Raw genomic sequence first — 16,333 nt, 5'->3', positions numbered from 1 at the left:
CAAAAGACATACAAAGGAACTCCCATATGATTATCAGCTGATTTCTCAACAGAAACTCTGCAAGTCAGAAGGGAGTGGCACAGTATATTTAAAGTGATGGAAGGAAAGAACCTATAAGCAAGAAAACTCTACCCAGCAAGGATCTTGTTTAGATTTGATGGAAAAATCCAAAGCTTTACAGACAAGCAAAAGTTAAGAGAATTCAGCACCACAAAACCAGCTTTACAACAAATGCTAAAGAAACTTCTCTAAGAAGGAAACACAAGAAAAACAAAAAACATACAAAAATAAGCCCAAAACAATTAAGAAAGTGGTGCCACCAAGGAAGCCCAATAAGATCATACATATTCACAATTATGTTAAATGTAAATGTATTAAATGCATAAGCAAAAGACACAGGCTGGCTGGGTGAATAGAAAAATAAGACCCATATCTACAAGAGACCTACCTCAGATCTAGGGATACTTACAGACTGAAAGTAAACAAATGGGGGAAGGTAGTCCATACAAATGGAAATCAAAAGAAAGCTAGAGTAGCAATATTCATATCAGACAAAACAGACTTCAAAACACAGACTGTTGTAAGAGACAAAGTAGGACAGTACATAATGATCAAGAGATCAATCCAAGAAGAAGATATAACAATTATAAGTAAATATGCACCCAATACAGGAGCACTCAACATATAAGGCAAATACTAATAACCATAAAAGAAGAAATTGACAGCAATACAATAATAGTAGGGGGCTTAACCATCCCACTTTCATCAATGCACAGATCATCCACAGAACATTTATAAGGAAACACAGGCCTTAAAAGAATGACACATTAGATCTGATAGACTTAAGTGATATTTATAGAGCATTCCACCAAAAAGCAGCAGACTATACATTCTTCTCAGTGCACACAGAACATCCTCCAGAACTGATCACACGCTGGGCCACAAGGTGAATCTTGGTAAATTTAAGAAAACTGAAATCATATCCAGTATCTATTCTGATCATAACTCTAAGACTAGAAATAAACAAGGGAAAAAGAAACTGTAAAAAAACACAAACATGTGCCAGCTATACAATATGTTACTAAACAACCAATTGATCACTGAAGAAATCAAAGAGAAAATTAAAAAATACCTAGGGACAATAATGATGAAAGCACAATGGTCCAAAACCTATGGGATAAAGCAAAAGCAGTTCTAAGAAAGAAGTTTACAGCAATACAATCGAGAAACAAGAAAAATCTCAAATAAAGAACCTAAGCTTACACCTAAAGAAACTAGAGAAAGGAGGACAAACAAAACCTAAAGTTAGTAGAAGGAAACAAATTATAAAGATCTTGGCAGAAATAAATAAAATAGAGACAAAACAATCACAAAGGTCAATGAACTGAAAGCTGGCTCTTTGAAAAAATAAACAAAATTGATAAACCTTTAGCCAGACTCAGCAATATAAAAAGGCTGAAGACTCAAAGCAATAAAATTATAAATGAAAAAGAAGTTACAACTGACTCCAAAGAAACACCAAGGATCATATAAGACTACTATGAGCAACTGTATGCTAATAAAATGGACAACCTGGAAGAAATGGACAAATTCTTAGAAAGGTACAGTATCCCTAGACTGAATCAGGAAGAAACAGAAAGTATGAACAGACCAGTCACAAGCACTGAAATTGCAACTGTGACTGTCATTTAGAGAAGATTAACATTTAGAGAAGAGTCCACATCTATGCTTCTGAAACTGTTCCCAAAAAATTGATGAGGAAGGAAAACTTTCAATTTCCAAACTCATTCTATGAGGCCCCCATCGTCTTGATACAAAATCAAACAAAGATACCACACACAAAAAAGAAAATTATAGGCCAGTATCACTGATGAACAAAGATTCAGAAACCCTCAACAAAACACTAGCAATTTGCATCCAACAATACATTAAAAAGATCATTCACCATGATCAAGAGGGATTCATCTCAGGAATACAAGTATTTTTCAATATCTGCACAGCAATCTATATGACACGTCACATCAACAAGTTGAAGAATAAAAACAGTATGATCATCTCAATAGATGCAGAAAATTTTTCACAAAATTCAGAACCCATTTATGATAAAAACTCTCCAGAGAGTGGGCACAGAGGGAACATACCTGAACAGAATAAAGGCCATATACAACAAATCTATAAGTAACATCATATTCAATGGTGAAAAGCTGAAAGTATTTCCTCTAAGATCAGGAAAAAGACAAGGATGTCCACTCTCACCTTTATCCAACATAGTTTTCAAAGTCCTTGCTACAGTAATCAGAGAAGAAAAGAAAGTAAAGGGACTCTAAATTGGAAAAGAAGTTAAACTGTCACTGTTTGCAGATGACGTAATACTATACATAGAAGATCCTAAAGATGCCAACAAAAAACTACTAGTGCTCATCACTGAGTTTAGTAAAGGTGCAGGTTACAAAATTAATACACAGTAATCTGTTGCATTTCTATACACTAACAATGAAAGACTGGAAAGAGAAATTCAAGAAACAATTACATTTACCATCACATCAAAAAGAATAAAATACCTACAAATAAACCTACCTAAAGGGACAAAAGACTTGTACCCCAAAAACTGCAAGACACTGTTGAAAGAAAAAGACAAACAGATGGAAAGTCATACCATGTTCATGTGTTGGAAGAATCAACATTGTCAAAATAACTATACTGCCTAAGGCAATTTACAGATCCAATGCAATCCCTGTCAAATTACCAATGATATTTTTCATAGAACTAGAACAAAAAAAATCTTAAAAACTATACAAAGACACATAAGATACCAAACAGCCGGGCAACCTTGGTAAAGAAAAACAGAGCTAGAGGAAATCCAGACTCCCTAACTTCAGACTATACTACAAGCTACAGTCATCCAAACAGTATGGTCCTGGCACAAAAAAACAGAAATATCAATCAATGGAACAGGATAGAAGACCCAGAAATAAATCCATGCACTTACAGTCAATTAATCTATGGCAAAAGAGGCAAGACTACATGTTGAAAAGACACCGTTCAACAAATGGTGCTGGGAAACTGGACAGCTACATGTAAAAAAAAAAAAAAAAATTAGATAATTCTTTAATACCATATACAAAAATAAGCTCAAAATGGATTAGAGACCTAAATGTGAGAGCGGACACTATAAAACTCCTAGAGGAAAACAGGCAGAACACTCTCTAACATAAATGGCAGCAATATCTTTTTTGATCCATCTCACAGAATAATGGAAATAAAAGCAAAAATAAACAAACAGGATGTACTTAAAAGGGTTCGCACAGCAAAGGGAACCATAGAAAAACAAAAAGAGAGCCCACAAACTGGGAGAAATGATGTGGAAAACAAGAGTCTCCAGAACTTACAAATACCTCATGATGCTTAACAACATCAAAACACACAACCGAATCAAATATTGGGCAGAATAGTTAAATAGGCATTTCTCCAAAGAAGACATACAGATGGCCAAGAGAACATAAAAAGATGTTCAACATCACTAATTTACAGAGAAATGCAAACCAGAACTACAATGAAATATCACTTCACACCAGTCAAAATGGCTATCATCAAAAAATCCATAAACATAAATGCTGGAGAGGGTTTGGAGAGAAGGTAACCCTCCTACACTGTTGGTGGGAATGTAAACAGGTAGATATACTATAGAGACCAGTATGGAGGTTCCTTAAAAAGAATAAAAATAAAGCTACCATATGACCCTGCAGTCCCATTCCTGAGCATGTATCTGGAGAAAAACATGATCCAAAAAGATATATGCACCTGTGTTCACTGAAGCACTGTTTACAATAGCCGAGACATGGAACCAACCTAAATGCCAGTCAACAGAGGAATGGATAAAGAAGATGTGGACATATATACAATGGAATATCACTCAGCCATTAGAAAGAGTGAAATAATGCCATTTGTAGCAACATGAATGGACCGAGAGATTGTCACACTGAGTGAAGGAAGACAGAGAAGGAGAAATATCATAGCACATCCCTTCTACATGGACTCTAAAAAGAAATGATACAAATGAATTTACTTACAAAACAGAAAGACCCATAGACTTAAAAGAACAAACTTATGGTTACCTGTACACACTGCTATATTTAAAATGGATAACCAAAAAATACCTGCTATATAACACGTGGAACTCTGTTCAATACTCTGTGGCAGTCTGGATGGGAGGGGAGTTTGGGGAAGAACAGGTACATGTATATATGTGGCTGAGTCCCTTTGCTGTTTACCTGAAACTACCACAACACTGTTAATCAGCTATACTCCAATACAAAACAAAAAGTTTAAAAAAATGATCTTGAGAAAACTGGTTAGCTCTTTGGAAAAAGAATGAAGTTAGATCCTTACTCCAAAGTATAATTCAAAATAAATTCCAAATAAACTAAGTGTCCAAAATAAAAAGAACTGGCTAATCAGTTTCTGGATGGAGAAATCCATTACAAACAAAACAAGAAAGGTGGAAGATACTATTAAAAAGATTAATAAAGATTTAGAATCTAAATGTTAAAAAAAATAAAATAAATGATACAAATAAACTTACTTACAAAACAGAAACAGACTCACAGACTTAGAGAACAAACTTAAAGTTGCAAGTGGGTAGGGGAAGAATGTGGGGAAGGGATAAGTAGATATTTCGGGATTGACATATACACACTGCTATATTTAAAATAGTATTGATGTATGGTAGAAACCCACATACTATTATAAAGCAATTATACTTCAATTAAAAATAAATGCATTTTAAAAAATAATAAAATAGATAACCAACAAGGGCCTACTAAAAAGCACTGTGTAATTCTCCTCAATGTTACGTGGCAGCCTGGATGGGAAGGGACTCTGCAGGAGACAGATACATGTATATGTATGGCTGAGTCCCTCTCTGTTCCCCTGAAACTATCATAACAGTGTTAACTGGCTATATCCCAACACAAAATAAAAAGTTAAAAAAAAAAAAAAAGCTCACAAACACACACAGATCCAAATGGAAAAGGAAACTTCGTTTTCCTTCTAATCCACCAATTACAAATGCGTTTTGTAGAAAAAAATATTTCCAACAAATAAAGTCCAAGATCAGATGGTTTCACTGCTGAATTTATCAAACATTTAAAGTAGAACTAATACTAATCCTTCTCAAACTCTTTCAAAAAATAGAATAGGAGGGAACACTTCCAAACCCATTTATTAGCCTAGCATTACCCAAATGCCAAAATCAGACAAAGATGCCAAAAGAAAATTACAAATCAGAATCGCTGATGAATGTCGATATAAGGAATTCTGAAAAAAATCAGCAAGCCAAATTCCACAGCATCATACACCATGATCAAGTAGGATTTTATTTCAGGCATTTAAGAATAGGTTCACACTTAAAAATTAATGAATGTGATACACCACATTAACAAAATGAATTAAAACCATGATCATCTCAATGGATGCAGAAAAAAGCATTTGACAAAACTCAACACATATTTACGATTAAAAACTTTCAAACAAAATGGGTATAGAGGGAATGTACCTCAACTTAATAAAGAACAAGCCCACAGCTAACATTATATTCAATGGTGAAAAGTTGAAAGCTATTCTTCTAAAATCAGGAATAAGACAAGGATGCCTACTCTTACCATTCCTATCCAACACTACTGGAAGCCTTATCCAGAGCAATTAGTTAGGAAAAAGAAAGAAGTAAAACTGTCACTACTTGTAGATGACATGATACTATATATAGAAAACACTAGAGACTCCATTAAGTAATAAATTCAGTGAAGTTGCAGGATAGAAAAATCAATATATAAAAATCTCCTGAGTTTTTATACATTAATAACAAACTATCAAAAAGAAATTAGGGGGAAAATATCCCAGTTAAAATCTCATCTGAAAGAACAAAATATCTAAGAATATTAATAAATTTAAGAGGTAAAAGACCTACACTGAAACACTGATAAAAGAAACTAAGACACAAATAAATAAAAAGATATTCTGTGCTTACAGATTGTTAAAATGTCCCTACTACTCAAAGTAGTATAGGTTTGTTATAATACCTATCAGAATTCTAATGACATTTTTCACAGAAATAGAACCAAGAATACTAAATTTGTAGAACTATAAAAGACCCTGAATAGCCAAAGTAGTCCTGAGAAATAACAAAGCTGGAGGCATCATGCTTCCTGACTGCAAATTATTTTACAAAGCTAGTAATTAAAACAGTATGGTACTGGCATAAAAGGGTCTTCCCTGGTGGCTCAGCAATAAAAAATTCTCCTGCCAATCAACAGTGCTACAAAGAGTTGAACATGACTTACCGACTAAACAACAACAACAAATGGAAAAAAGTGAATACGTTCTTCAATAAAGTTTTTGGTGAAAATGAAAAATGCGCCTCTTATTTTTTACTTAAAAACAAAAGGAACCTTTTGGCCAACTCAATACAGCATGGTGACTACAGTTAGTAATAGAGTACACATTTGAAAGCTGCTAAGAAAAGTAAATCTTAAAAGTTCTCATCATAAGAAAAAAATTGTTTAACTATGTGTGGTGATGGTTATGAAGTAGACTTATTGTGGTGATCATTTTGCAATATGTACATATCATTTTACAAAATATACAAATATCAAATAACTATGTTGTATACCTGAAACTAACATAATGTTATATGTCAATTATATCTAAAACAAAACTTGTACACAAATATTTGTTCACAGCACCATTACTCAAAATAGACAAAAAGCAGTAACATGCCAATGTCTATCAATGACAAATAGGTAAACAAAATACAGCACATACAATGGAATAGGTCTTTCCCGGTGACTCAGTTGGTAAAGAGTCTGCCTGCAACGTGGGAGACCTGGATGCAATCCCTGGGTTGGGAAGATCCCCTGTAGAAGGAAATGGCAACCCACTCCAGTATTCTTGCTTGGAGAATGCCATGGACAGAGGAACCTGGTGGGCTCCATCCAGTCCATGGGATCACAAAGAGTCAGACACACAACTAAGTGACTAACACTTTCACTTTCATACAATGGAGTATTACTCACCCATAAGAAGGAATGAAATAGTGCTAAATGGTACAACATAGATGAAACTTGAAAAACATTACTCCAAGTGAAAGATGCCAGTCATCAAAGGACAAATATTATAGGATTCCATTTATAGGAAATATCTAGGATAAATAAATCCACAGGAACAGAAAGTAGATTACTGCTTGCCAAAGGCAAGGGGGAGTTTATGGGGGCGTAACTGCTAATGGGTTCAGAGTTTCTATTAATATCTGGGCTGATGTATGTGTTAGTCACTCAGTCTTGCCGGACTCTTTGTGACCCCACAGACTGTAGCCCACTATGCTTTTCTGTTCATGGAATTCTCCAGGCAAGAATACTGGAGTGGGTTACCATTTCCTTCTCCAATCTGGGCTGATAAAAATATTCTAAAATTAGGCAATAGTTATATAACCTAATGAATATACTAAAACACACAAAATTATACACGTTTTAAAAGGAATTTTCTGGTATGCAAATTTATCTCAATTTTTTTTAAAAAAGATCCTAATCTATTTCTCCACTGGACTTTAGCAGGTCCTGTGATTAACTATGACCAACAGAATGCTGCAGATGTGACTCTGATACTTCTGAGCCAAGATCTCAAGAGGTTTGCAAGACTCCACTATCACCACAAAGACTGGTTTCCTCGAGAACAAGAAACCACATGAGGGGGAAAAGCCCCAGAAGGAAGCCAGTACAGTGCTAAACACCAGAAATATGAAAAAAGCTCTCTTAGACCATCCAGTCCCTGCAGATCCACCACCTTATTGCTGCCACATTAATAAGCTTAGGCAAACTCAGGTGAGTCTAGCCCAAAATGCTAAGTCACAGAATTACGTACAAATACAAGAGTTATGTTAATCTTTAAAAAAGAAAAAAATTCAATATCCTAATAACTTTCTAAGCAGTGCACATTTATTTTTACTTCCTTTTTTTGTCATTTAAAATAATGCTATAATAAACATTTTAAGGCTCACTACCTGTCCCATTTGGGAGATTTGGTCCTTCCTAACAAGATAAGCAGAGAAGGCAATGGCACCCCACTCCAGTACTCTTGCCTGGAAAATCCCATGGACGGAGGAGCCTGGTAGGCTGCAGTCCATGAGGTCGCTAAGAGTCGGACACGATTGAGTGACTTCACTTTCACTTTTCACTTTCATGCATCGGAGAAGGAAATGGCAACCCACTCCAGTGTTCTTGCCTGGAGAATCCCAGGGACGGGGCAGCCTGGTGGGCTGCTGTCTATGGGGTCGAACAGAGTCGGACATGACTGAAGCGACTTAGCAGCAGCAGCAGCAACAAGATAAGCCAAAGAAATAGAGGAAAACAAGAGAATGGGAAAGACTAGAGATCTCTTCAAGAAAATTAGAGATACCAAGGGAACATTTCATGCAAAGATGAGCTCGATAAAGGACAGAAATGCTATGGACCTAACAAAAGCAGAAGACATTAAGAAGAGGTGGCAAGAATACACAGAAGAACTGTACAAAAAAGATCTTCACGACCCAGATAATCATGATGATGTGATCACTGACCTAGAGCCAGACACCCTGGAATGTGAAGTCAGGTGGGCCTTAGAAAGCATCACCACGAACAAAGCTAGTGGAGGTGATGGAATTCCAGTTGAGCTATTTCAAATCCTGAAAGATGATGCTGTGAAAGTGCTGCACTCAATATGCCAGCCAATTTGGAAAACTCAGCAGTGGCCACAGGACTGGAAAAGATCAGTTTTCCTTCCAATCCCAAAGAAAGGCAATGCCAAAGAATGCTCAAACTACCGCACAATTGCACTCATCTTATATGCTAGTAAAGTCATGCTCAAAATTCTCCAAGCCAGTCTTCAGTAATACGTGAACCATGAACTTCCTGATGTTCAAGCTGGTTTTAGAAAAGGCAGAGGAACCAGAGATCAAATTGCCAACATCCACTGGATCACTGAAAAAGCAAGAGAGTTCCAGAAAAATATCTATTTCTGCTTTATTGACTATGCCAAAACCTTTGACTGTGTGGATCACAATAAACTGTGGAAAATTTTCAAGAGATGGAAATACCAGACCACCTGACCTGCCTTTTGAGAAATCTGTATTCAGGTCAGGAAGCAACAGTTAGAACTGGACATGGAACAACAGACTGGTTCCAAATAGGAAAACGAGTACATCAAGGCTGTATATTGTCACCCTGCTTATTTAACTTATATGCAGAGTACATCATGAGAAACACTGGGCTGGAAGAAGCACAAGCTGGAATCAAGACTGATGGGAGAAATATCAATAACCTCAGATATGCAGATGACACCATCCTTATGGCAGAAAGTGAAAAGGAACTAAAAAGCCTCTTAATGAAAGTGAAAGTGAGGAGTGAAAAAGTTGGCTTAAAGCTCAACATTCAGAAAACGAAGATCATGGCATCCGGTCCCATCACTTCATGGGACATCGATGCGGAAACAGTGGAAACAGTGTCAGACTTTATTTTGGGGGGCTCCAAAATCACTGCAGATGGTGACTGCAACCGTGAAACTAAAAGACACTTACTCCTTGGAAGGGAAGTTATGACCAACATAGACAGCATATTAAAAAGCAGAGATATTACTTTGCCAACAAAGGTCCGTCTAGTCAAGGCTATGGTTTTTCCTGTGGTCATGTATGGATGTGAGAGTTGGACTGTAAAGAAAGCTGAGCACCGAAGAATTGATGCTTTTGAACTGTGGTTTTGGAGAAGACTCTTGAGAGTCCCTGGGACTGCAAGGAGATCCAACCGGTCCATTCTGAAGGAGATCAGCCCTGGGATTTCTTTGGAAGGAATGATGCTAAAGCTGAAACTGCAGTACTTTGGCCACTTCATGCGAAGAGTTGACTCACTGGAAAAGAGTCTGATGCTGGGAGGGATTGGGGGCAGGAGGAGAAGGGGACGACAGAGGATGAGATGGCTGGATGGCATCACTGACTCGATGGACGTGAGTCTGAGTGAACTCTGGGAGTTGGTGATGGACAGGGAGGCCTGGCGTGCTGCGATTCATGGGGTCAAAAAGAGTCAGATACAACTGAGCAACTGAACTGAACTGAACTGAACAAGATAAGCCGGAGAAGGCGATGGCACCCCACTCTAGTACTCTTGCCTGGAAAATCCCATGGACAGAGAAGCCTGGTAGGCTGCAGTCCATGGGGTCCTGAAGAGTCGGACACGACTGAGTGACTTCACTTTCACTTTTCACTTTCATGCATTGGAGAAGGAAACGGCAACCCACTCCAGTATTCTTGCTTGGAGAATCCCAGGGATGGGGGAGCCTGGTGGGCTACCGTCTATGGGGTCGCACAGAGTTGGACATGACTGAAGTGACTTAGCAGCAGCAGCAACAAGATAAGCTCAATTAGTCTAGTAATTGAGTTTACTAAACTCACAAAGCTGTATCTTCTTAAAAGTTTTGAAAATGTTTTAAAATTATATACTTATGTTTGGCACTGCTGGTCCTGAAATTTAACAGCTCTGAATTACTGGCGCTAAATCCTAGCTTCAAGTTCTTGCTAAGGCCTACATTCCAAACTGTTTCAGATCAAGTTACAGTGAAACACTTAATATATTTTGTTTTCTAGTATGGAATATATTTCTAAATATTTCTAAGATGATTCCTTCTGAGCCCATTTCCAGAAACTAAAGAATAATACTCTATTGATTTGAAATAAACATGATTTATCTTCATCAAAAGTCATTAACAGATAAGCTGATATGCTTTCCAATGCAAGAAGAAACCATTTTTCCTTAAACAGTTCTAGAAAAATGTATGTTTTGATTAAATTATGATTTGAAAGATTTAATTTTTTTAGAAAAATTGAGATGATTTATTTTCATTAAAAGATAATTTTCTTATAATTTTCTTATAAAACTCTAATTTTTAAAAAATCACTGATTAACATGGCAGGATTAATGGTATCAAGAACAAGACATTTCATTTTGTAAGTAATATCCAATGTGACATCATCCTTATGTCATCAGAATTAAATATATACCAATCATATATTCAATTTCAGTATCTTCCTTCAAGTCATATATTCATTTTTAATTTCCAACTGCTAACACATTAATATTCAACAAAATTTCTAACAGACTTTTACTAATGTTGTACAAGATAATGATGCAAGAATTCAAATAAAGAATAAGAAATTCTAACTCTATTTTTCAAACTTTATTTTATAGAAAGGAAATTAACCTTATGTTCTTAGGCCTTCTTCAAAGTGATAAACAATGCATCAGTGATGCCAGAGTTGATCTGAAATAACACTTTACCTCTGCATTAATTTTTCCCAAAAGACAAAAAGTGTCAGTAAAGACAAAACAAACAAATACCTAAATGAGCTCTGCCTTCATTTTAATATTAAACATGTGTACACAGTACCAACCCAAGAGTACTGAATTTCAGCTCATCAGGAGCAATGCAAAGGACAGTCCAAGAATTATACAGTCAGACAATTATTCAGAATCGAAAAAAACTACTTTCAGCCTGAAAACAGGTATTAATTGTGAGAAAAGAAAAGATTTATGTGGACTGATGTGTGGCCAATAATAATGGTAGGGGGATTCTTAAGAATGTACAAGAATGAAATTCTTTATGGCATCTTTTAATTGAGGTAACTAAATATTCGTTTGAAAGAAATGCCACTGTGGGAGGAGACAACAATAAATGACTATCATTTCATTAAAAAATTTTAACTAGCAAGTGTGTCAAAAGTTTATGTGATATTTTAAAATTACTTCAGGATGATACTGAGTAAAGTCTTAAACAATATATAGATACAAAACTTACTGCCTGTGCTTGCTTAATAAACTCAAGAATATCTTCTTTCAAAGCCTGATGAATTTTTGCTGGGCCTTTATCATCCCAGAGACAGACTGCATGTACATCCCTGCAAAAAATAAAGCAGGTAAACAAACATTAACACTGGAACAAGAACAAACACAAAACTGTTTTGTTTCAATACGGTTTCCGTGGATCATGCTAAGGGTGCTTGAATCCATTCATATGAACAAAGCATTCTTTGTAAGCTTTCTCATACAGGTACACTTGCTTCTATTTTTATTTTCTTTGTTACAGTTTTCCTTAAATCTTTGCCACTTTATTGATTAAATTTATAAATTACAAAAGCATCTCCTAATCAGACTTCCAAAGTTAAATACTACCAAAATTTTCTTGTGCAAAGACAAATATAAATTCTTTAACATATAACACAATATATATATACATATAAACTATCCGTTTTTAGAAAGTTAGTAATTTAAATACTATTACAACAAAACTCCAAATTTCTCCCAAATATTCATCACATTTACACAGCAGTTATCACTGTGTCTCCTTTATTTACAATACACATATACTCACTGCTGATTCTCGTTACTATACAGCAGAAACTAACACAACATTGTAAAGCAATTACAGTCCATTTAAAAGATAAATCTAAAAAAATTAAGAAGAAAAAAAGAAAGAAAAGAGTGACTATTTCAACTTTCTAATACAACAAAATACAAAACTTAACTTTTTTTTGGGGAAAAAAAAAAACTATAATTGATTCAAATAAAAAAAACAAATAGTGGGCTTCTCTGGCAGCTTGGTGGAAAGAATCTGCCTGTGTCTGATCACTGTGTTGGGAAGATTCCCCTGGAGAAGGAAATGGCAACCCACTTCAGTATTTTTGCCTGAGAAATCCCATGGACACAAGAGCCTGATGGGCTATAGTCTGTGGGGTCGCAAAAGAGTCAAACATGACTTAGCGACTAAACAACAAAATAAACAGAAACAAAAGCTCTTTAAACTCTAAAGCTGACATATTTTACCCAAAAGGTCATTCATTATAGAAACATATTTAATATTAATACATGTTCACAGAATGAGTTTTTTAATTACTACATAGTAGAGCAGGGAAACATACTAAAAGCTAGAGTCTCATACTGTGTGTATGGGTGCTGATTCACATTACTGTACAGCAGAAACACAACACTGTAAAACAGTTACAGTAAAGCAATCACACACAAGCACTTAGTCGAGTCTGACTCTTTGCAACCCCATGGACTGGGGCCCCACAGTCTCCTCTGCAGAATTTTCCAGGCAAAAATTGCCTGGAAAAGTTGCCATTTCCTTCTTCAGGGGATCTTCTCCACCCAGGGACTGAACCTCAGTCTCTTGTGTCTCCTGCATTGGCAGGCAGGTTCTTTACCAGCTGAGCCACCAGGGAATATAGTCTTATACTGGGGATTCTCTTACTCAAAAAATGTTCCCCAGTACTTTATAGAGCCCTATATACATTTTAAAATCTACATTATGATTAAAAAAAAAAGGCCAAAAAAATTATCTCTAGAACTCTAACATATAATAATGGCCAAATAGTTGGTTTTATATTCAGATTCTTAGGGGCATAATCATAACCCAAAGTTTCACCTATATATTAATTTGAACTTGTTTTCATCATTTGTTGAATTCAGCTTAATAGTGGTATCTGGTCCAGAGTAGATGTAGTTAAGCACATAAATACTTGTTAAATAACAACATAATAGGTAACATCCAACTGCTCATGCTGTACTAAATCGCTTCAGTCATGTCTGACTCTTTGCGACGCTATGGACTATAGCCAGTCAGGCTCCTCTTCCATGGAACTCTCCAGGCAAGAACACTGGAGTGGGTTGCCATGCCCTCCTCCAAGGGATCTTCCCAACCCAAGGATCGAACCCACGTCTCTTCCATCTCCTGCACGGGCAGACAGGTTTTTTTTTTTTTACCACTAGCACCACCTGAGAAGCCTCATCCAACTGCTTGTGTGTCAGCTGCTCAGCTGTGTCAGGTTCTTTGCAATTTCATGGATTGGGGCCTGCCAGGCTCCTCTGTCCATGGGATTTCCAGGCAAGAATACTCGAGTGGGTTGCCATTCCCTTTTCCAGGGGATAGTCCCGACCCAGGGATAGAACACAGGTCTCCTGCATTGCAGGCAGATTCTTTATCATCTGAACCACCAGGGAAAGCCCTCCAACTGCTTCAGTTCAGTTCAGTCACTCAGTCGTGTCCGACTTGCTGCTGCTGCTAAGTTGCTTCAGTCATGTCCGACTCTGTGCGACCCCATAGACGGCAGTCCACCAGGCTCCCCCGTCCCTGGGATTCTCCAGGCAAGAACACTGGAGTGGGTTGCCATTTCCTTTTCCGTGGGAAAGGTACACTGACTTTAATTCAGTTAAGTTAAAAGTGAAAGGGAAGTCGCTCAGTCGTGTCGGACTCTAGCGACCCCATGGACTGCAGCCTACCAGGCTCCTCCATCCATGGGATTTTCCAGGCAAAAGTACTGGAGTGGGGTGCCATTGCCTTCTCACTTGCAATCCCATGAATTGCAGCATGCCAGGCCTCCCTGTCCATCACCAACTCCCGGAGTTCACTCAAACTCATGTCCATCGAGTCAGTGATGCCATCCAGCCATCTCATCCTCTGTCGTCCCCTTCTCCTCCTGCCCCCAATCCCTCCCAGCATCAGACTCTTTTCCAATGAGTCAACTCTTCACATGATGTGGCCAAGGTACTGGAGTTTCAGCTTTAACATCATTCCTTCCAAAGAACACCTAGGACTGATCTCCTTTAGAATGGACTGGTTGGCTCTCCTTGTAGTCCATGGGACTCTCAAGAGTCTTCTCCAACACCACAGTTCAAAAGCATCAATTCTTCAGTGCTCAGCTTTCTTCACAGTCCAACTCTCACATCCATACATGACCACAGGAAAAACCATAGCCTTGACTAGGCGGACCTTTGTTGGCAAAGTAATGTCTCAGCTTTTTAATATGCTATCTAGGTTGGTTATAACTTTCCTTCCAAGGAATAAGCGTCTTTTAATTTCATGGCTGCAATCACCATCTGCAGTGATTTTGGAGCCCCCCAAAATAAAGTCTGCCACTATTTCCACTGTTTCCCCATCTATTTCCCAACTGCTTACTATATGCTAAATACTATTCTAAGCTATTTTAACTCAACTTTCACAGCAACTCTGATATAGTACAATTTTATTGCTATCTTAGAGATGGGGAAACTGAGGCAAAGAAAGGTTATGTAACATTCCCAAGATTACACAGCTAGTATATAGTGAACACAGGCAACTGGGCTCCAGAGCTCACATCAAACTGTTTTCTCTTAATTTACTCTTGCACCTCTCCAAACCATCCAACAGTCCAACAGTAGCTAAAATGACCTTCATAAAATTCAAATTACATCTTATTGCCTCTGTATTTGTGGCTTTCCAGGAGGTGCCAGAGGTAAAGAACCTGCCTGCCAATGTAGGAGACTTAAGAGACTTGGGGTTTGATTCCTGGGTCAGGAAGATCCCCTGGAGGAGGAAATGGCAACTCATTCCAGTATTCTTGCCTGGAAAATTTCATGGACAGAGGAGCCTGTCAAGCTACAGTTCATGGGGTCACAAAGAGTCAGACACACTGAAGTGGCTTAGCAAGCATGTCCACCTCTATATTTAAAATCTTCCAATGGTTTACTATTGTTCTTTGAATAAAGTACAAAATAGTTAACTGACCTCTGTAATACCTCTGCAATCTCACCTCATGGCTAAAGAAATCTAGAGTTTAAAAGAAAAAACTGATACAAATATAAATTGATTATATTTCAATAAGTTTACAACTTCTAAGCCTATAAACATAAGATGGTTTAGGAACCCAAGGAAAAGGAAAGGGTGGAAATGAGAGGTAAAGAGAAAAGGGGCAGACTCCCTGGAAGAGATGATTTCTAAGTTTATCTCAAAGAACAAGTGGGATTTTGCCAGACAAACGTGTAAAGAGGGTGAAGGAAGGCCATTTTATGAAAAAGTCACAATGTGAGTAAAGAACTGTAGATCACTAGGGTGTACACAGTGAACTATTAACCACTCAATGTGCATGTCAAGTGTGAAGCAAGAAACTGGGCAAACTTTTTTTTATTCATTCAGTCTTATTGTATCCATCACCTAAGTGTCTGTGCAATTTGGACATTTCCATCCATCACCACTACCACAGTCAAAATTACCATCTTCTCTTACTTAATTTACTGTAACACAAACTTGCATGTATTGACTGCCAAGGACTTTACACATACTGACCTATGTATTAGTTTAGGTCTTCTGAGAAACAGCTGGGATCAGACATGGCAAAAGATTTATTGAAGGTAATGCATGTGAGGGGTTCCCTGGTGGCTCAGTGGTAAACAATTCACCTACCAATGCAGGAGACAGATTTGATCCCTGGCTTGGGAGTATCCCC

At 37.2% G+C, this 16,333-nt stretch overlaps 1 protein-coding gene across 4 annotated transcripts in view; it reads right to left on the bottom strand.

The window, feature by feature from the left end:
• CUL5 (cullin 5) overlaps window positions 1-16,333 on the bottom strand; it is a 130,177-nt gene that overhangs the window by 66,089 nt on the left and 47,755 nt on the right. For 3 of the 4 annotated variants that reach the window (XM_005215787.4, XM_002692966.6, XM_024975725.2), the window contains one exon: window positions 11,872-11,971. The exons of the other annotated variant lie outside the window; for it this stretch is intronic. In XM_005215787.4, coding sequence (XP_005215844.1) covers window positions 11,872-11,971 — 100 coding nt within the window. The remainder of the gene's footprint in view (window positions 1-11,871; window positions 11,972-16,333) is intronic. 4 annotated transcript variants of the gene reach the window in all.

This window comes from Bos taurus, chromosome 15 (genome assembly GCF_002263795.3).
Source record: "Bos taurus isolate L1 Dominette 01449 registration number 42190680 breed Hereford chromosome 15, ARS-UCD2.0, whole genome shotgun sequence".
Classification (NCBI taxonomy): domain Eukaryota; kingdom Metazoa; phylum Chordata; class Mammalia; order Artiodactyla; family Bovidae; genus Bos; species Bos taurus.
Note: the sequence above shows the minus strand (reverse complement) of the source record. Positions and strands in the feature narration are given on the sequence as shown.